The following is a 20,861-nucleotide window of genomic DNA, read 5'->3' as shown; positions in this document are numbered from 1 at the left end:
TTTATGAGCTAAGAAAGGAATGTATCGAGTGCTTGAAAATTTACAATTAATTTATCGTACAATTGTTTTTACACTAATATGAACTAATTGTTAATTATTAATTGACAAATGCCAAATTTTAGTATTTCAAATACCATATATGCATGTAATTTAGAGAAAATATATTTGTTGTATTGTGGAATGATGTACTATATTTGGCATTGCACAATTAATAAAATGAATCTGTCTTAACGAGTGATGATTGTATGTCGTATCCTAATTCTTAATATTATTAGTGTGTATTAGTGTGTAACAATATTCGTTTTGTGAAATTCATTTTTAATTGATAGCAAATGCTGGTATATTGCAAAATTCTATTCTTTGTTCTAATTTTGACTTATTTTTTACATTACATAAGACCGTATGATATCAGAAACTACATTCATATTGACTCTGCCAACATTTTCCAAATGACAGCATAAACAACAATCCAGACTATAGTAAACGTCTTTCAATTAATAATATAGTCTGTAGTAACGTCTTTTTTTTTGCATCACTAATAATTCAAGCGATTTTCAAATCTACTGTTTTTCAATTCTTCTTCATGTATCACTTCATATGCTTTCAGATATCTTCTTCTCAAATTTCCAAGTACTTTATTCATGAAAAGTGTAAAATGCGCGAAAACTAATAAAATATAAATCTATTGAATACTACAAGCAAATATGTAAATCTCGAGTCCTTGAGAAAAATAATAAGATGGAACAAATTGAAAAATGTAATGAAATTTAAGAAGGTGAACATCTTTAATTAACTGACTATCAAGCATATACCTACGATGTGTGTGAAAATGTGTTTATTTCTATTCTAAGCACCAATAGGCAATTTCTTCCACTGACGAAATTCGTGTATGCGTGTATGCGTCACATCAGGGAGGATATTGACGTTGCATATGGGTTAAAGGGTAATTTAGCGTATCGATTTTCTGGCCGCTCAGTGGATTGCACACACGCTAGGCGAAAGCTCGATTCCGGTCTAGGATGGATCGATTTTTCGCCGTTTCGTTAGTCAGTAAGCAGACGGTGTATGGCAGCTGCGATACCCTTTGCACCTGGCTATCTATATGGCGACCGAGCAAACGTGTCGTTACGATGATGGCGACTCACTAAATCTCTCTCTCTCTCTCTCTCTCTCTCTCTCCTTCTCTCTCTTCTGAAGCAGCCATAGCCTGCGTATACGTGAATCTCCACCTTGGCTTCGGACCTTATACGTCAAAATAGGGAAAAAAGAAGAGAGAAGGAGCCGTACGAACAGCTGTGCGGCCCCTTTTGCGAAGCGCCTTTTAAAACGAAACTGAGCTGCTCGTACGACCGACCGGCTTTTACGGTTCAACTACACGCTCTTCTTCCATGCTCGTATTTTGTTTCGAAGAATGCAGCGGTTAATACGTTGATTACAAATGAGAGTTTTGCCCTCTCTTAACGTAATCGATTATTTCCATGCATCGATTATTTAAACTTTTTCTTAAATGTTTAAGGTGGAATGTGAAGCCATGAAATTTCTGCACAGCTTGAAATAATGAGTAAGAATATAGTAAATCTCGTTTTTTTTTTTCATTCTGCTACGTTCTTTGGCTTACTTTCGACCTACTAACCGCATTTCTGTATTTTTAATAAAATAAGTTCAAGAAAAATATAAAGGAACGGCTCTGAATACGTGGGATTTCTCGTTTTCTTTTTCTTTGAGGTGTTTCTCTTAAAACGTTACAAATCTTTTTATTTCTTTGATTTGTTTTATTTGTTTTGTTGAAGGACAAAAACTCAAGAGTCATATCAAGATTAATCTTTTTTCATTATTTTTTGTCAAATAACCTTCCTAATTAAACATTTTAGTTTAGTCAAATGAATAAATTTCTGCATCTTTAAAAATATTTCCGAATAACAAATTCAAATTAAGGAACTGTAAAGGATACTTAGGAGAATATGTAAGTATGTACATACTTTGCTATTCCAACATCGCTGGAGTTAATTTTGCGTAACTCTATTTCCTCATTTAAATGTAAATGATTACCAACGAATAAAGTTGCATCATTTACTTAAAGACGACCAAAGAAGAGAACTGCATATAAATAATTTAATATGGGAATATCCACTCGTTACATTTATTCGAAAATTTTATTTTATTTAATATTTTGCATAACAGGGTACGTATGATGTCAGCGAAATAATTATAATAAAGTAACTGGAAAATAGATACAAGCAGAGGAAAGCATTCAATTTACACTATATATCAGCAAGAATTTTAACACTTATATATGGAAATTGAAAAAAAATGTTTATACAAAATTTTAAAACATGAAGTTCAAATGTAATAGTTTTAATTTTAAATATAAAAGCTTTTAAACCATTCTGTATGTTAAGTGTCGTTTTTCTAAAAGAATCTCTATGTAGACTAAAACAGTGGTGACGGAGAGAATATACAAAAGGCTCAGCGCTGCTTTTTTAAAATGCATTCGATCTACGTAGTATGTATGCCCGCATTTGCAGTCACGGAAAGTATTCTCTTCTAGAGTTCCGTTTATCTTACAATACTTCCGGGAACAATATTTTTATGCATTACGCACGGTTATAAATTTTGAAATTCTTTGAAGAGAACTTAAACATTACACCTGTATCATGATGAGTCTTCGTATTTTCCAGTTTAACGTTAAAATTATGTATACGATTCCATCTCTTTCAGTAAATTATTTATTTATGAACGTAAACACATAGCTATTAAAAACACTGTACCTATGTGTTCACAAAATGAAAGCTTTTATTTCATTTGTTAAATGAAAAATGTCTGATTTTACCTAAATTGTCTTTATCTTTATTAAAAATATATTGTTATATTTTTATTGTGTTAAATTTATGTTCTAACTTAAAACATTTTTAATTATTCAATCTTCAATTAACTTTCCAATTAATCCGCTATAACACTACGCAACTTGACACGCCTATATACCTATATTTCCGAAATTTTATTTTATTTACTCAAGATTATGGTTTCAAAATAATTAACAGCTGGATTTCAAGAAAAGTAAGAAACTTATAATGATTTATGATCTCTTTTATCATAAACGGACAAGAAGTTATGGAGACTTCTAGATATATATACATCAGAAAAATTCTTTTAAATATTCTTGAATAAATTTAGTTTTACTGGCCAAATTCTAAATGAATTATTTGTCTCAAATGGTATAAGTGTTATTTGTACATATATTTATTTCTTTTAAATCACATAGAATGACACTGAGCTCGATGTTTTCCATCGACTTCAAATCCATTTCAACTCCATTTCAAATATGGTACAAGTCCGCCGGGAGTAGATACTGTCATACTTATTTCGTGATCGGTAAATCGATAAGTCACGTGTATCGATACAACGAAGGCCGTAATAACACAGTAACCGTTTCGAAATATTCACCGTACGAATTTATGTCAAGAAAATTGGTACACGCAGCTCATGGTGTTTTTACTAGATGAAATTATATGTAATTGTGATAAACCGTTAGTTACACGTAACTGAGATTAAAGCAATTTATTTCGTATGTTTTTCACAGGATGTCTCTATTATATCGGAACCAAATTCACCCGTAAAAACAGATATTTGTAGAAAAGCGCCAGCAATTTTTTTCACGATATTTCTCTTCGAACATCGTGTGAAGAGCAGCGTTACGTACTATTGTAATAAACCGTTAGTTGCTTGTAATCGCTTGTAGAATATATTTTACGCTTGCAAAATATTATTCCTACCATAGGCAGTCAGTATAACGAAAAGAATTCGAGGAAACGAAGTAAAAAATTTTCTGCAGCATTTACTTTTTCAACGATGCCCAACTTTTAGATGATTATTAATGTAGAAATACGAACTTCTACTGGCTCAGATATATGCGTATAAGATGTTCCCTAAAAAATTTAAGCATGAAATAGTGGGCTAAAAAACATGGTAATTTACGTCGGCCTTCGTACTACTTTTCATAAAATTAACTGTAAGATATTCATATGTTTGCAGCACGAAACGTAGAGAGTGTTAAAACCTAAATTGATTATGAAGCTAAATGGATATACGCTTACAAATTAAAAAAACATTAACTCAAATTCCTTTGAGTTAACTTTTGCTTGATACCACTACACTTGATAGTATTACATATTCGCGGATTGGTTACAATTTTTTAATGAAGTTTCAAATAACCCATGTTTATATAACACATTTCTTTTACTCATATTTAGAGAACATATCAATAAAGTTCAGCTAGGAGAAACTAAAACATAAAAACTCATATAAGCGAGCAGAAAATGATATAGAACCTTATCATCCTCAATATTTTTAAAAATTTGCACATTTTAAAATACGAACGAGGATTTCTCAATGCTGGATTTCGTATCATTCGGGATAATAACGTCCCCCTATAACGAAACATTGAAAATTATACGATTCTCGAACGTGTAATTCTTAATTCAGAGAATACGATAATAAAACTCAATGTGGAAAAAAAGATGTATGTAAAACCGGAGTATATACGACTCCTTTTAAAGCTAGTCCTCGCTTTCATGGCTGCAACAAACGTTCTCTTCGTTGGCCACGTTTCTGCCCGCCGATACAACGCGGAATTTTATCTTTTTTAACTCTAACATTCCTCACCAGTGTCTTACAATATTCTCTCTTAATATTTATCACGTTCAAAAAGTGGAAAGAAAATACGGAAAAATATGGAAGCCAACGTTTTCCTACGGGGACTTGCAAATGGAATATTTGATATCGTACGAGAATATGAGAAGTTACAAAAACTACAGGATAACCTTATTTGCTCACTGTATCACGATTACCTTGGTACAAGGTTCCACAATTAAACTACAACTTTTTATGAGAATATAAGTAAAAAATTATACTTGATACGTTTGAAACACTTTTCTAAAGGAATATTACAACATAATAAATAAATGATAGAGTTTCTACTTGTTAATCAAATAATTTTGTTTCTGTATGCATTCTATATGACATCTGAGGCATTGATAAAGATATTTCTAAATATGAATATCTTATAAGTACGATTTTACTCTAGAAGTAACCGCAACAAATGTATTGCTATAACAGGTTTTTCTTGTTTTCCTATCTTAATTCTAGCTTAAAAAAGTAAGAACTATTCACAAATTATTTATATGTTGCAACTCCAATTCTTTTCATTTAGATAAGAAATATAAGCTTCGGCAAAACGTACTTTTCTCCCTCTTAAATGGAAAAATAATATTCAAATAATACATAATATCCTAATTTCCAAATATTTATAACATTTTTATTTTATAATATATTTCATTCTTATAAAGTAATGGATAATAAAGTATTCTTAACTAAATACTCGAATATCAATAGAGAATTTAATGAGATATACGAATTAAACAATACATATAAACATTAAATTAATTAATCCCGTTATTTCAGTCAGCTTAAAGAATTCGAAGAAAATGATTGATAATGAGCGGAAAATATAAAAGATCACTTTCAATACTATAATCTTCAAATTAACGTGAATGTAAATATGACAATTTATCCACAGCGTCTATAAGTAAGTATTATCGCTTAATTTACCATACATATATTTACATATATCATTTACACCAGCTACCAAAAATATGTATATATACCCTTATTTTATAATGAAACAATTTTTTATCAAGTTCTATACATTTCATCTTCGTAGTATCAAGTTATTTTAGTTATATGAATGTACTACAAAACAATACGAAATTTGATAATATCTATACCTAATTAATTAGTAGTATGTGTTATAATACACTGGTGTGCAAATATTTTTAGGAAACATTGTTTTTTTTCTTCTATTATAACAAATAAATCAATAAATTTGTATTAAATTCCGACATTGTTTCCTTTTATATATTAATCGCATATTAATTTCACAGAACTAAATATAAAGAATTAGTTTAAATACTACACTCAATTTTTCGAATGTTCTTGAAGCATTAATAAAGTATAATAAGAAGTATTAGTATTTCATACAAATATTTGATGATATTTCATTACCACAAATATAAAAAATCTTTTAATTTTAATTTCATGTGTATTGTGTAGCTAGTAACAACGTACTCCCACTTTTTCTGAGTGTTTGTTTTACTTATAAATTTTTATTTATATTTATTTGGAATATAAACGTGCGTCGTAATAGGTATAAAATGTAAGCAAAATCACATCAAAGGAAGAAGACAAAGCAAATACGATACACAAAACATAACGCAAATAATATTCAAACATATCATATAAACGTTAATTAAATAATATGATATGTACGATTTGTAATTAGTTGTTTGTATTTCTACAAAATAATAGCTTTCCCGGCAAGTCTGGCGCCGGTCGACATGATCATCATCACAGTCAACATATTAATATACATGTATACGTATTGTTGAACAACGCATTTCTTTTACATCAACTGTAAATGATGATGTTTTCGCAAAGCCCGAAACAATTACAACCAGCAAGCAACCACTTCCATAATGAAACCAGTCGTTTTGCAATATAAATTACGACGACAATTTTTTAATAGGCTGTTGAGAAACGGCAAAGTATGAATAACAGTTTCACAGGCGACGTCCGGGCCTTAATCTTTTACCACGCGCATGCAAATGAAGAAATTTCAACGGGCGAATCCAGTCGTAGCTATTTATGAGTCACAACTGTTTTTTCGCGAGGCATTGAAGGCTACTCCGGGGTTACGAGAGATGAAAGCAACCCGCGGTTTTCAAAAGGAAATTTGAAAGTGAATGGAACGTCGATACAAAATGCAGCTACGTGGGGCGTCGAGAGTGCACGCGAGAAAATGGAGGATTTCATAGAAAATCGAATGAGCCGAGGTTCGAGTCGAGCGTGTTTTACCTGCAAATTGTACCCATCGCTTTCGCAACGGAATAAACTATTGGATTAACAGTTTAATCATTCGAGAACACGTTTGTGTATCTTTCGAAAGATTTAAGTGGACGCGAATGTCATTAACACTGCCACGCGAGTTGGAACGAAGCAACTGGGGAGATATAAAAATAGAAATTTCTTTATGTAGGAGATTAGTCGTAAAGTGCTAACGAGCGACATAACAGAAGATCGTTCTTACTAGTTAACCAAAAAGGAAACGAGAAAATGCTGGCAACACTTAAGACGTATGTATTCGCATACGAAATGCGACCAGACAAAGGTAGACACGATTTAAATCACTAACGCGTACAGGCTGCGAGGGAAGATTGTTAGCTAAATTACAGCCAGTCTATTACGTAAATTATTATCGATCTCAATGTCATACTAATGCGAAGTGGGTAGAACCAATGAATCATATCGAGGGAATCGACTATTTCGAAGGCATGACGAGTTCTTTGTCACGAACCTTCCAGCGTTGAAAGCTTGCTCATTTATTATGCAAAATTCAAGAATTTATCTTAGGTCATGTTCTAGTTTCCCTAAGAAAGAAACCTGCATACTTCATCGATCACGTGCCAGAAAGTACTTAAATAATTCATGAATTAAAAAGTCTTAGCGTTATGAATAACAATTCTCTTCTATACTTATTAATCGTTCAATTAAAATAAAACATGGCTAAAGCACGAAAGAAAATTTGATAAAATGGACAAATTTCACGGTACTCGAACTTCACATTGATATGTACATTATTCTCGATGATATTAGGATAAAGATATATCAAGCTTAAACCATCGATAAAGTGATTATCAATGTATTACCTGCAACACTTAGTAAACGTCCTCTATCAGTAAGTGACGTCATCGTTGAACGAAACGACGTGCCAAGATCTTACATTCGAATCGTATTCAGTTATTAAGCGCTGAATGAGAGATCCTTGCCAATGAAACTAGTCTCAATTTCGTTCTTGTCAGGACAGAAATACAATCTGCTGATGAACATGTGCTGTTTTACTGTCAGACGTGTTATGCCGCCAGGTTCGTGTTTAATACAATACATTAAATCAGGAAGATCAAATCACTCATTAAGAAAAGTCAAATTTAAAATGTTCGAGCAATAATATTCGTGAAAAATTGATTTCAATTATGTTCGATACATGTGTAGTTTACCGAGAATTGTTTCTTCACAAACAATTTCTCAATAATTCTTGCGTTACGGCAACGTCGTTTTCAGTTTGCATAAACTGCAAACACAATCGAATGCAACAAAACAGTGTATTAAGAGAACCGAGAAATGGAATGTGTATAGCAGAAAGGAACTAAATGAATTTTAGTTGTTTTAGATAAACCCCACTGGTTTTTGTGGCAAACCATTTTGCATCGAAATACATATGTATATTCGATGTTATTTATCGACTCTGTTGATTCTCTTTTGCCTTTTCGAGAAGTTCCAAAATTTGTAGTAAAAAGTATTATTTTAGATAGACATTTTTCTCTCAGTATTAGATAAGTATTTAAAGGAATTTATTAAAAGAAATTTTTAATTTTATAGGCAAAAAAATAAAAGAAAATAAGGTTTTGGTTAAGAAGATGGAAAATTTTTTTATTTATTCCAAAACATGAATAAGGTCATATAACCAGTTGCTATTGCAAAGTTTATAATAGCATTATGTGTTATATAAAGAAATCATGCCAATTTTTTGTTGCGCAGGAAAGGAAATAAAAAGAAAACGAGAAACATTATATGCTGTATATTTACTTGTTCATTTTCAGAATTAGGAGGTAATAAAGAATGATGTATCTTGACGTACCCTGATGTTTGCCGATAAATTACGAAGAGCAATTAGATTATCTATTCAAACAATGTTATCGACCGATAAAGAACACATCTAAAAAGTCTTAACATGTCATATAAAATGTTCCAACTTCTTTTGGAATAACTTATATCTATTAACGGGTGTTTTAAAAAATAATAATGAAAATAAATGTTTCTTTTTATAACACAAAAGCCTGCAATAATAAGTCATTTAAAGCAGATGAAGTATATCAACATTGCGAGGAAAATATGTTTCAATCTTTCGGTATTACTACACACATGTATAGGTATATATATGTAGAACCGGGATCCTTGAAGATGTAAATTCCTTTTTAATATTCAATATTATTTTCAGTATATTAATAGGAAATTATTTAAATCTCCAATATAAATACTAAATTCCTTTTAACAGTCAAATCAAATATTTCTTTTTTGAAAGGTAGTATAATTTCGAAAAGAAAACCTAAATATTGTATAATCTTTACTTTGCAACGTGTTTCCATTCTGAGCTACAAATATATCTTTGGTTCTTCTCGTGGCACAGATTTATCTCTCGAAACGTATGCATATACAACCAACATTTTACTTTCTCCTATGTAAATTTGTCAAAAAGTTATTAGTACAACGAATTCATAACACTGGCCCCGAAACATTTGGCTTTAATCAAATTACATTGGCACGTTACACAATTTCGAATTTACACAATACTAAATTGCGTTACTCGCAAGTACTTAAACAAGCAGAGCCAAACAAATACTGCTAGTTACAAGATGGTAGGAACAAATGCAGAGAGCTAGGCATATTTTACAATCGGAATTTGCCAATTACCCGAGCAAACCTAAGCAACTCAGCAATGCGTACATGGTTATATGGCAGGTAGAAGAATTCCTGTACTCGACCCTATGCATAATAGGACTATCGGTGAGATCAAACACAACGAAACAACCAGCAAGTACCGTGCACGTCATTAATAAGTCTTGGTTTCGTGATCTTTAAACAAACTTTAATTCGCTTTAGACGACGACAAGTGTAATTCTTGCCAATCAGGGCCAGTTCGTCTTCGGCAAGAATTAAAGTGCCTGTCGTCGAGAGCACGTGCTGGCAAGTCGTTAAAAGCGAGCCTTTAACTCGTCGGGCAGTCGTACCGAGGCCCGTCGAGTAATTACGCGAACGTATAGGTTTTCACGTGTAGGCGCACAAAGCGTAGAAACTCATATACACGCGTATTAAGGTTGAATCAGACGGTTGTTTAGTTAAGTAACAGGTAAAGCCGAATTTACACTGTTCACTTTAATTCTATTCACTAAACGAGGATGAAAGCGACGTTTTCGATGAATCAACAGCGTAAATTCGGCTTAATTTGTTATTTGACTAAACTAATGGCCGTGTCTGAACCAGTCTTTACTGTCAAGACGTATCTTGAACGGCATTTAACTGTCTAAAATTGTTCGCAACAGAAACAGCAGCATGATGCTACAAGTTGTGAACAGTTTATGAGTAAAATATAAGTGGTTATAGAATTATTACAATGCCCATATATAAAATTATTGTAACTTTCAATTGATATCATTTAGTCATCAATGACTACAGTAGTCTGAATTAGGTTACTGAATATTTTTCAAATATTACATATTCAATTAATTAATTATTTATTTAATGAATATATTTCAAATATTTATCATATATATCTTTATCTTTATCAAATAAGGTATAATATATATGTTGAAATTAGAAATAAGTGAATTGAGATATAATATATGTATATATCTAATATATAATATTCATTCGATATTCACGAGTGATTGTTGTTAAACAAACTAAATTTTGGAATGTAACCTTCCAAATGAAATTCCATTTTTGAGTTTCTTTCCTTTAGATTTTTACTTGAAAATTTGATTGTACAGCGAAGGAAAGATATTAGTAAGTATTCTAGAATTTTTTCAGGATTAAAAAATGTAGAACAGTAAATGATTAGACTTGTACAGAAACGACTCGGTTTATCTGCGAAGCGTGAAAAATAAATTTGCTCTACAGAGAGTCAAAGGAGTGTATAAACAAAAATTCTTGCCCGTATCAGTTATATACACAATAATATAAAGATATAGCGTCGGATGAAAAAGAGAACATCCTAACAGAAGAAATATACTGACAGAGAAAAGTCTTCAAACGAAGAAGTATATATTTCTGATAGAAACAAACACAGCAATGTTCACTTTATAACCAACCACCAATCACAGATCGAATATAAATTGTAGATTGACAAGAAAAATGGTCAAACGTGCTAATAACGTGTTGCATCGTATGTTACATACGTTCTAATAATGATCTCGCGAACTCTTGAGCGAATATGTAGTCGCTGGCAAGTTTATAAGCTGTTCACGAAAGTGACCACATTGCTGGCAAACAAACTTCAGAATCTGTTTGCGAGCTGCTTGCGAATTTCAGTATGTACCACAGATGCTGCTAACAATTATCGATACATTATCGATAACTTGTACATACATATTAAGATATCGATAATATCGTTAATTATATCGACTAAAGTAAAATATAACATATAAATAATATATTCATTACTCCTTTATCCCTTTTTGTCTTATTCGAACTGATTGTTAGTATACCGTAACCGTTGCCTTATTCTCGCATTAAAACGAATTTGTCCTATTTTTAAGAAATAATTTGTTAATTGGAATAGCTATATCTATTATAGCAGTATGCATAAATATTTAAAAGACAATCATAAGTAAACTACCAATATTTATGTACATTCAGACTTTTGTGAATATACCACCAATTAAACAAATGGAATCCAGATAGAAAATTATTTTGTCTATTAAACATTATTATAAGTACTCTACTTTGGATATTTTTGCATATGATATGCATCCTATGCATTTTTATATCTTCAAACTTCCCACAAATGGATAAAAATCCGCAATCTAAAAATAAGCTTGAGAAATTTTTTAACTTCTTTCGTATTTCATTATGTCATTCGATCATATACATTTGGATAATCATATCATATAGATCATATAGATCATATCGTCTTGACAATACAAGTTTTCAAACAGGGGACACGCCTCGTTTGGAATTACTACGCGTGCACGTAGTCAGTTATCGATATCGTTAGGATATTATCAATATATCGAGTTATCTTAATACGTCGAGATAACTTTTCGATATTATCGATATTTATCGATAAGATTATAACAGCATCTCTAGCGTGAACGCAACATTACGCACACATAACCAATCAGTCGGCCGGTCATGGGAAAATAGGACTTTTTAAAGCGTCTCGTAGCACAGAACGATGGAGTAACGGGTTGTTAGAGGAAAATTACCGCGAAGCTGATCTTTGTGGTTACAGTTACCGGGCTCGTTTCTCGCTGCTGCTCCTTTTCTTTCCTTTCCATCTCCCTCCACCTTGGAACCTTTCTTTTGTCTGGACGCCGCCGTTACAGCGCTGCAGCTAAAGTTTTCTGCTACTTTTCCTTCCGACTGGTTCAAAGCTCGTCAAGCTTGAGCGCAAAAAGCGTAACAACGGTGTTATATACGTTTTCTCTGTGGCGCGGAGTGGACGTGCCACGGCATTGCTCAACGTATGAAAACGAAATACGCGGAAGCGTACTTGGCATGCGCGACCAGAAGGAATTAAGATCGCGAACGGATCATCCGGGAATGTGCGAACCACGCACCGAGCTGTTACGCGTACCTACCGCTTCGGCCATCATTGCGTTTACCGGTTCGATCGACGATTCTCTATATCACGAGACAATGACAACCGGTTGGTGTAATTACTGCTTGGTGGATTCAAGTATATACATCGTAAGTAGATTCGAACATCGATCGACTAGATTCGAGTTCTCTATGAAAGTTAGGAAGTAGCTTTCACAAGTGTACTATCAAGTATGCTCGAATCTAAACGCAACAGATCCAAGACTCTACGAATACTTTGCCAAATAAAAAATGCATTCCCAAATAGAATTGGACGCTGCTCGAATTTACACGATATTTCACAAATTTATCGTTCTGAAACAGACACAAATGCAGACGTTCAAATAAATTTTTAGGTATCTCGTTTATAGTCTATAGATCTATGAAATTTTATAAATGATTATGCCTTCCTAACTGTTGCAATTCAATTGCTACTTGCAACAGATTCGATTCTTTCGAATATCGAAATAGATAATTACAAGTAGATTTTCGAAAGCTGCGAGTGTTCACGAAACTAACCATTAAACTAACGAACCATTATATCCTACAAGTAATATTCGTACCGAGGCGAAACTTGGATATTGGATTTGATTCGGATTTATAAGTTACATATTGAACTTGATCCTATCACTAGTAATTACTTCAAAGCATCCGTGGAAGCACGTCCGTCGTGGAATTTCCTCGTTATTTGTGAAACGCGACGAGTTATTTCGGTCAGATCGTTTAGATTTCGTGGATAGGTTTATACCCGACTGCTACGCTTGTACCTCTGCCAAACGGCCGAAAGTTTGGGTGAGTTTAATTTTGCCAGATGCTTATTTCGTGTCTTTGTTAGAATTCTCGAAATTCCAATTCTATATTGTTTACGAAAACTAACCGGGTAAACAATATGTTATCCAATGGTTGAAGAAAATATGTCGTAACTGTAATTGTATTGCATTTGCAACTATAATTTACTTTGTAATTTATAACGTATGATGTACTGCAAAATAATCTCTTTATGGAAGTTTAAATCATTATAATAAAAGAAAGAATAATCGCTAAATCATTGTAAATTATTGTGAAAATTGTAAGCAGGAATTATTCGATAATTTGTTAAATAGGAAATTATAAAATGTTTAACAATTATATTTTATCTGACTTATAAATCGATTGTACGTATACATCCAATTCGATAATAATGTAAAATGAGAGATTTGCAACTTCCTATCTTCTTTTTCTAACACCTTAATGTAAGTAGCTTGTTGAACAAAAGCTAAATTAAAATAGATAATCAAATAGAAAGGTACTAGAAAGTACCATTTCACAATGATAGATCTTACAAAAGATCTTCTCATGGAACATATGTTCCATTCATAAAACGAAAGGATGCCAGTAAGCCGTATAATATTTTCCTTTCATAGATCGACATCTGTCGACAATAAAAACTCGGCTCCATCAGATCTGATCAAACTGATAACCAATCCCTTGATTCTAAAGAAAATCTATCTTATTTCTAAACCTCCAGGGTAACGGGATAATGGGAAGAGAAAAATAGAAAAAGTACAGAAGTTCGTAAATTAGTTCCGGCCCGTTCGATCGGATCTAAGCTCGATACTTAGAAAAAATTCTCGCGAAATAACAAAACGACCAATAAAATAGTCGAGTAACCGTAGTGAATTTCCGTGAGCGCGGGAAAAACTCACCTGTGATATAAGTTTCGGCAGTGTGTGTGTATGCGCGTGCGCATGATTATTGTGTCCTGTCGAAGACCGTTCGCTGTTGGGCCGTTGTTGCTGCTGTTGGCCGGCATCCGATCTAAGATCGTGCCTCCATCTCAATACACCCATCATAACCGCCTACTGTATCCTCTATTACGTTTCAAGACTCTACCAAACGCGTATCGTATCAACGTCCGCACTAGGGGAACCAGTTCGATCTCGACGCTCCGACCTAACCTAACGCGAGTGTCCTGTTGCACCCTTTACGAGGCTATGCTGATCCTCGAAACGCCAGACACCTTGACGTCGACGTACTGTAGCAGAAATACGACTCTGTAAAAGTTGACGTACGCTGCACCAAAATTCGAATGGAACATACGTGATACGTTTCGCACACTCGTTTTTTTCTTTAATTGAGAAACGCGCGGGAAAGATTTTCGGAAATATGCATAGGTAAATTCTTCTATCACGTATTCACCGATAAAAATCAGGTTTTCAACAACACCAGACTACACTCTATCTTTTAGTAACTTCCGATTAAGGCGTAGGTAACTCAGCACTGCGTACCTACTGACATTATTTTCGTTTATATCGTATATACGCTCACCAGAGAACTAAGAACCCAGTCGATCCTTCACTACGAATTTGATCGTGTGATTGTTCGTTTGGTCACTGAAGTTCACTGTCATTTTCATACTTCGATCTCGTAATCATACGATGGATCAAACGCGCAGGATATCACTTAACGGTGCGTGTCACTTTTTCCTGGCTATTCTAGCTTTGTTCGTCGCCCACGTTTCGATCAACTAAGCGAGGTCAGAGTAGAAAGTGTTTACACCGTGGGCGCGTTCGGCAGACAGGATCGTGTACACACATACATACATACATACATACGTACATACGTACGAACGAAGAAACACATAAACGTGCCAGAGCGATCGCGTATTAACTCAGTTCGGTAGCGTAGAAGTGCAGGAGCGCGACTGGCACTGGCATCGAGACCGTACGGTTCGAGGCTTGCCTCGTCTGCCGTCTCTACCTCCCCACCACCACCTCCTCTCGCTCCTCTACGCCCCGCGGTGCTCGTGGCTTGAACGTCCTGCTGTTCTTAAAACTCCCACCATCCTACTATCGTACCGTGAACAAACGTTGCCATGGTCGCCATCAAACGCGTAAACTCGGTTTCACGCAAACTTCCATCATTTTCTTTCCTCGAGATTAACGATCGATCGATTCGATCGAAGCGTTTTCAAATTGTCTTTCTTAGTTAACACCATGTCACTTTTACATACAGCTGTGAGAACGATATACGTTATTTAATAAATATTTCTTTCAGTCTAATGTTTTAACGTAATCATCGAACGATTTTCTTTTGAAGCATTCATCTTAGATTGTAGACTATTATCAAATTTAAGATTGTACAAATTTATTTAATTGTTTTTTGTTTATTAGAACGTAGATCAATGTAAAATATAAAATGGCTACAGAAAATATTGTTATATGTGTGAATATAAGGGTACGTCCTTGGAATATAAATTCCAATGAAGTATTTCTTCTATCAGGATCTGCGGTATGTATATGATACGTAACTTAATATATTTGGACTTAATTAGTTAGAATATAATGTTTGTGGCCATTTTATGTATGAACTTATGTACACTTCGATTAATGTTTAGCTGATTCTTGTTTTAAGTTCTTCGTATTTAATCTCTACAGCTAAGTAAGAGGTTCAAGTTTCTCTGCAACAATAATCATATATTTTTTCGAAACGTTCGAATTGAAAGTAAACTTTCAATTAATGTACATCGTAGTCTTCGGCATTAATCCTTTGTTAGTATAATGTTTTCATGGTGAGAGATAATTTTGAAGTATAGTTGTTGATTCTTGTATCTTAATCATTAACAACCAAGTATATAATCCCGTCAGATGTTTGTGCATGTAATACCAAAAATTAAAGTAAATGATTCTATATTAATAACAGGAATATTTTTAACGACCGAAAAATTTTAAACCTTTTAATGATTACTATTAATCGCCTACGACGCCATATAATTTGAAAGTTATATATCCAAGTACTTACGTATTTAAATTTTTAAAATCTTATTTTGTTTATCTATTACTATAATATACTACTGTATTTTATTATATATATTCATTAGATATTTCCAACGCATATTTTTGAATATGCAGCTATACATATAATCGAAAACTTCGTTAGTAAGTGATACACGAATATATTAGAAATAAGTAATTAACGATTGGTTAATTCAACAGGCTGTGAAATATTTCAAAATATTTTTATTATCTTACATTCAAATACTGTAAGAATTACGTAAATCCAGGCATCGTACGCATGAGCGATATGTATAAATTTCTCGATATTCCTGATAATTTTATTGCATTCGTTAACTGTTTGCTTTTTATCGACAATGTTTAAAGTTTTAATTTTTTCCGATGGAAACACTGAATATTCAAATAAAATAAAAAAAAATAAAACATCGAACAAAAACCAAATATCGGGACGATATTTGACGCGTTTCGAAACATTAATTATTAATTTTGTAATTGTGCGCTAATACTCTTGTTAGAATCACTGAAATTTGCTTGGATTGGATAAAAAGAACATTGTTGTTTTTATTTAGCTATTATACGATCCTATAATATATTTAAAACGTATAAAGGCAAGTGATAAATTATCAGTAACTACATCGATGATCAATCCATGATATGTTTTTTTAAGTATTTGCTCACTGTTCACGTAATTAAATATAATTCTTTAATTGTTGGATAATATCAAGCATCGTGAATGAGATATAATAACTTACGATAATCGTATTTTAGAATTCAATTTTCAAGCAACAAATGTTGGCCAATTCACTATCATAATTAAATTACATATTATAATACATTAGTTCCCAATAATTATATTTCGTTCGTTTAATTCTGAGAAAGGACGTTTAGTTTAATTTCAATAAAAAATTTTGTTTCTTAAAATACGTTGTTACTAATCACTGACTTTTCTAATTTTGGAGAAAAGAAATTATTTCACAAATACGTATTTCCTATGTAAATATTTCATAAGAAACAAATACAAGAGCTTAAAACTGTTTACAGAAGGCAAAAGCTATTTAAGCGGTGGGAAGAGTTAATAACATAATTTCGCGAAAACATTTTTTCACAATGATTATGTTGATGTTGCTAATATGTAATTTATTGTCTTACTGCGATTCTGTGATATATCGTCATGACTGTATGAATATTATAAATTATGATACATTTTAAATTATGATGAACTTACACTGTTCCTCCCCTGTATTATAAATTACAGAATGTCATCGGAATTAATGATACTAGATTTGTTTCTCTGTGTAACAAGCTTACTGAACTTTATTTGCTCGACCTATTTTGTAGCGGGGGATCATGTTAAAAAGTATCATTAATATCGAAAAGACTATTTTCGAATGAAATGACGATATAATACCGTGTGCATAGAATGTTATTGATCTAAATTAAAACTGTACCTCATCTTCCTTTTTAAATGATTTTATATTGAAAAATATGTTTTAGTTTGTCAATAAGACACCCACGCTTTTCATTAAAGAAAACATTAATCCTCAAATAGCATCGTTAGATGACTATAATAATTTGTGGTAGTTTATTAAAATTTAGAGTACTTCATTTCATTTCATACGTCACATTCTTCGTGATACAGATCAATAACAAAATTAAAATGAATTAAAAATTCTAAAATTAAATAGATAATTTAAATTATTATGGTCCTCGGTGATTCAAAAGTACCAGTTAAGAGTTAATACGTTAAACGATTAAAATTGATACGACAATGGAAACTTTGTAAATCAATTCCTTCGAACGTTTGCTCCGACAACTCTAACAACGAACAACTTAATACTAAAAACATGACGTTCCTTCATTCGTAGAATGGGGAGCAAGGTGTCCGCAATCTGATTTAAATAATCGGAACGATGCTCGACGAGAAGTTCTCAAGCGGCGACGATGATCAACTCTAAAGGAGCAAACCGCAATTCAATCCTGTCCGAGTCAATTCGTTCGAAATGTATTCGGTCCAATTGTAGCAATTTGCAAGCATGAGCGGAGAACGAGTCTTACATGGCGAAAGGAACGCGATCACATGGTAAAGCCGCACGCTTCCGTTAAACCGAAAAAATCAAGAGACAAATTCTTTGGTATTCGAGGAGAAGTTAACGACAGGTGGAGGGAAGTTGGGGGGAAGGTGAAACCAAAAGGAAGCAGACTGCCATGGCAGCGAGAGACTGGCAGCAGAGCGGATGTCATTTCGTGGTCGACTTATTTCGTTACCGGTAGGTAGATAGTACCAAGGCTTCCCATTCCTTTGTGTCCACCTCTTTCATTATTTTACCCAACTTCCTGCGTCCGAAAGCGACAGAAGACACAACAACGCGCTCCTCGGTTACGAGCATGGATCGTCTCGCGATGCGGCCCCCCTCTTCGCCACTTCCTCTTTCGATCCATGGCCCGTCGTCTCTCCTTTCCTTCACGGTCGGCCCATCCTTTCCCCCTTTCACCGTTTCTTCCCGCGTATCTTCTTCCACGTCGCGCGACTCTTTGAAAATGCTAACCTTGTTCCATTCTTAACGACTGCTCTTCAAGTCAAAGACATTGGGCAATAAGCGTCGACCGAACTCCAACTCCAACTCAGACCCGCTGTCTCGATGCGTGGGTAGACGTTATTTTCTATATTCTTCTCGAACGCCGAAGTTTCTCGCTGAGAGAGTAGCTGGTCATAGGGTAACGGTGAAGCTTACTTTACGCGTGAAAATTTGTGCTATGATTTACGGCGATAGGCTGAGCTGCAAAAGTCTCAGAGAAGAAAGACTGCGACTGTGCTCGACTCAATGAAAATTTTATCGGACAAAGCGAATAGATAGCGATATCGGCCTTCTTTTACCCATTTCTCTCTGTTTTTACAGAACTAGATTCGAATTTAAGATAATCGACAGTTGAGCTCCGGTTAAATTACTATTGTTGAGAAGCAACGTGTCGAATCACACGTATCTGTCGATGCACGGATATTTTATTTCAGCTATGTTTGACTAACCGAACGTCTGTACTTTCTCTTTTTCAATCACAGGTTTCTTTAATAACTTTCATGAAGAGAGAAGAAACTCGTTTCGAAAGAACGATGTTCTTCCGTTCAGAATATCGGAATTTTAATGTTCAAAAAGAACTATCGATGGTAACTGGAACGTTGAAGTTTTATTAGATACGGAAAATTTCAATTTAATTCGACGGAGATAAAAGATGTAGTTAATGATGCACGATGCCACGTGGGCACGAAATGTATTACGCAAATAAATGCCACTTCACAATATTTCTTTGCGTCAAATTAAGAGGGTATTCTATTGTTGACACAGAGACAATTAAAATTAGGTAACAGAAACGAGAATTGTTGATTATCATGACAATACTTATTCACACGTCTCACTTTTAGCACCGATGAAAACTGAACGACCTCGATTAAAAAGTTTCCTCATATCTCTCTTACCTCTCTTTCCGCAAACACTACAGGTTTCCTTCGACTTTCCACCGTTTAAATACTGATTTTAAGAAAGATATCCTTACGTCAACATAAATACTCTCAGAGACTAGTAGAATTTTATGATTCTCATCAAATTCGTTTATATGAATATTTATAACATCGAATATATTGTAGCATATTAAAATTACAATTATTTTTATATTACGAACGACAATTCTTTACTGCGATTTCCTCTATTTAGTAGAAATTTTCTTTACAGTATTCGTAACACGGTCCAATAACATTTATTTAACAATAAACCTCTACTTTCAGCAATAATCATCGTACAACGACGAGTTATACATATGTATTATATATACCTAATTATCTTTCTAATTAAAAAAATTACTTTGAACTATCTTTTCATGTATAAGAAAGAGGAATAGCTTAACCTTTATTTATGGTGTTAAACTAATTAATTCACGAGCTATGCGTTTTATGCATCACTTACAAATAAGAGTTTAATATGTATTACTACGATACGCAACACGTAGTATATCGTGTTACAAACAAACGAAACTATAAAATGCAGAAAACCTGATGATTATACTAGACGCAGAAACGTTTTCATAAAGTGCTCAAAGCGTAACGATGTCAAGTTCGGGCTCTGTTTGCGCTAGTTTCGGGGCCATTCCCACGTGAAACCAGCGGATACAATAACCTGTTGTATACCGTGAACGTCGCCAAACTTGGATCTCTGATCTTCACGGGTTGCGAGCAGACAGAAATCAGAAAATCTTCCCGGCCATTCGGTTAAAGCCACACCATGACGACCGGTCGTGGTGGTTCAACCGGCACTTCCGGTGTGCGTACCTGCACGGCTGGAAGCGCGCTCCTCCCCCTTACATCCTGAGAGGATCGTATATGCACCTTGCTTTACCAATAACAACAACCCGCATTTCGAACATTTCGGCCGATGCCTATAGCATTTCCAGTAAAACATAAAACCGATTTACAGCCTGTACCTTTTATATACCTGCTGCTTTGTCGAACGAACGTAGAATTTTAAAGGTTTCAACGTTTCGAGCGATTCAAAGAAAGAATGACGAATATGTGTCGGATTAGCGCCCCTTTGAGCAAGTAAAATTTTCATAATCGCAATATAATATAGTGTA

The 20,861-nt window shown here is 33.7% G+C and overlaps 1 protein-coding gene across 8 annotated transcripts in view; it reads right to left on the bottom strand.

Moving 5' to 3' along the window:
- The window catches only part of LOC122566096 (rap1 GTPase-activating protein 1), a 254,552-nt gene that overhangs the window by 68,660 nt on the left and 165,031 nt on the right, over nucleotides 1-20,861 (bottom strand). The window contains exon 1 of one of the 8 annotated variants that reach the window (XM_043722841.1): nucleotides 14,154-15,165. The exons of 5 other annotated variants lie outside the window; for them this stretch is intronic. In XM_043722841.1, the coding sequence (XP_043578776.1) occupies nucleotides 14,154-14,300 (147 nt within the window). In that variant the 5' untranslated portion in view covers nucleotides 14,301-15,165. Of the gene's footprint in view, nucleotides 1-12,095; nucleotides 12,434-14,153; nucleotides 15,166-20,861 lie in introns of those variants that run through there. 2 more of the 8 variants (XM_043722842.1, XM_043722843.1) reach the window with 2 other exon arrangements.

The sequence above is a fragment of the Bombus pyrosoma genome, linkage group LG3, assembly GCF_014825855.1.
Source record: "Bombus pyrosoma isolate SC7728 linkage group LG3, ASM1482585v1, whole genome shotgun sequence".
NCBI classification, from domain to species: Eukaryota; Metazoa; Arthropoda; class Insecta; order Hymenoptera; family Apidae; genus Bombus; species Bombus pyrosoma.
The sequence above is the reverse complement of the archived record's forward strand: the minus strand, read 5'-3'. Positions and strand labels throughout refer to the sequence as shown.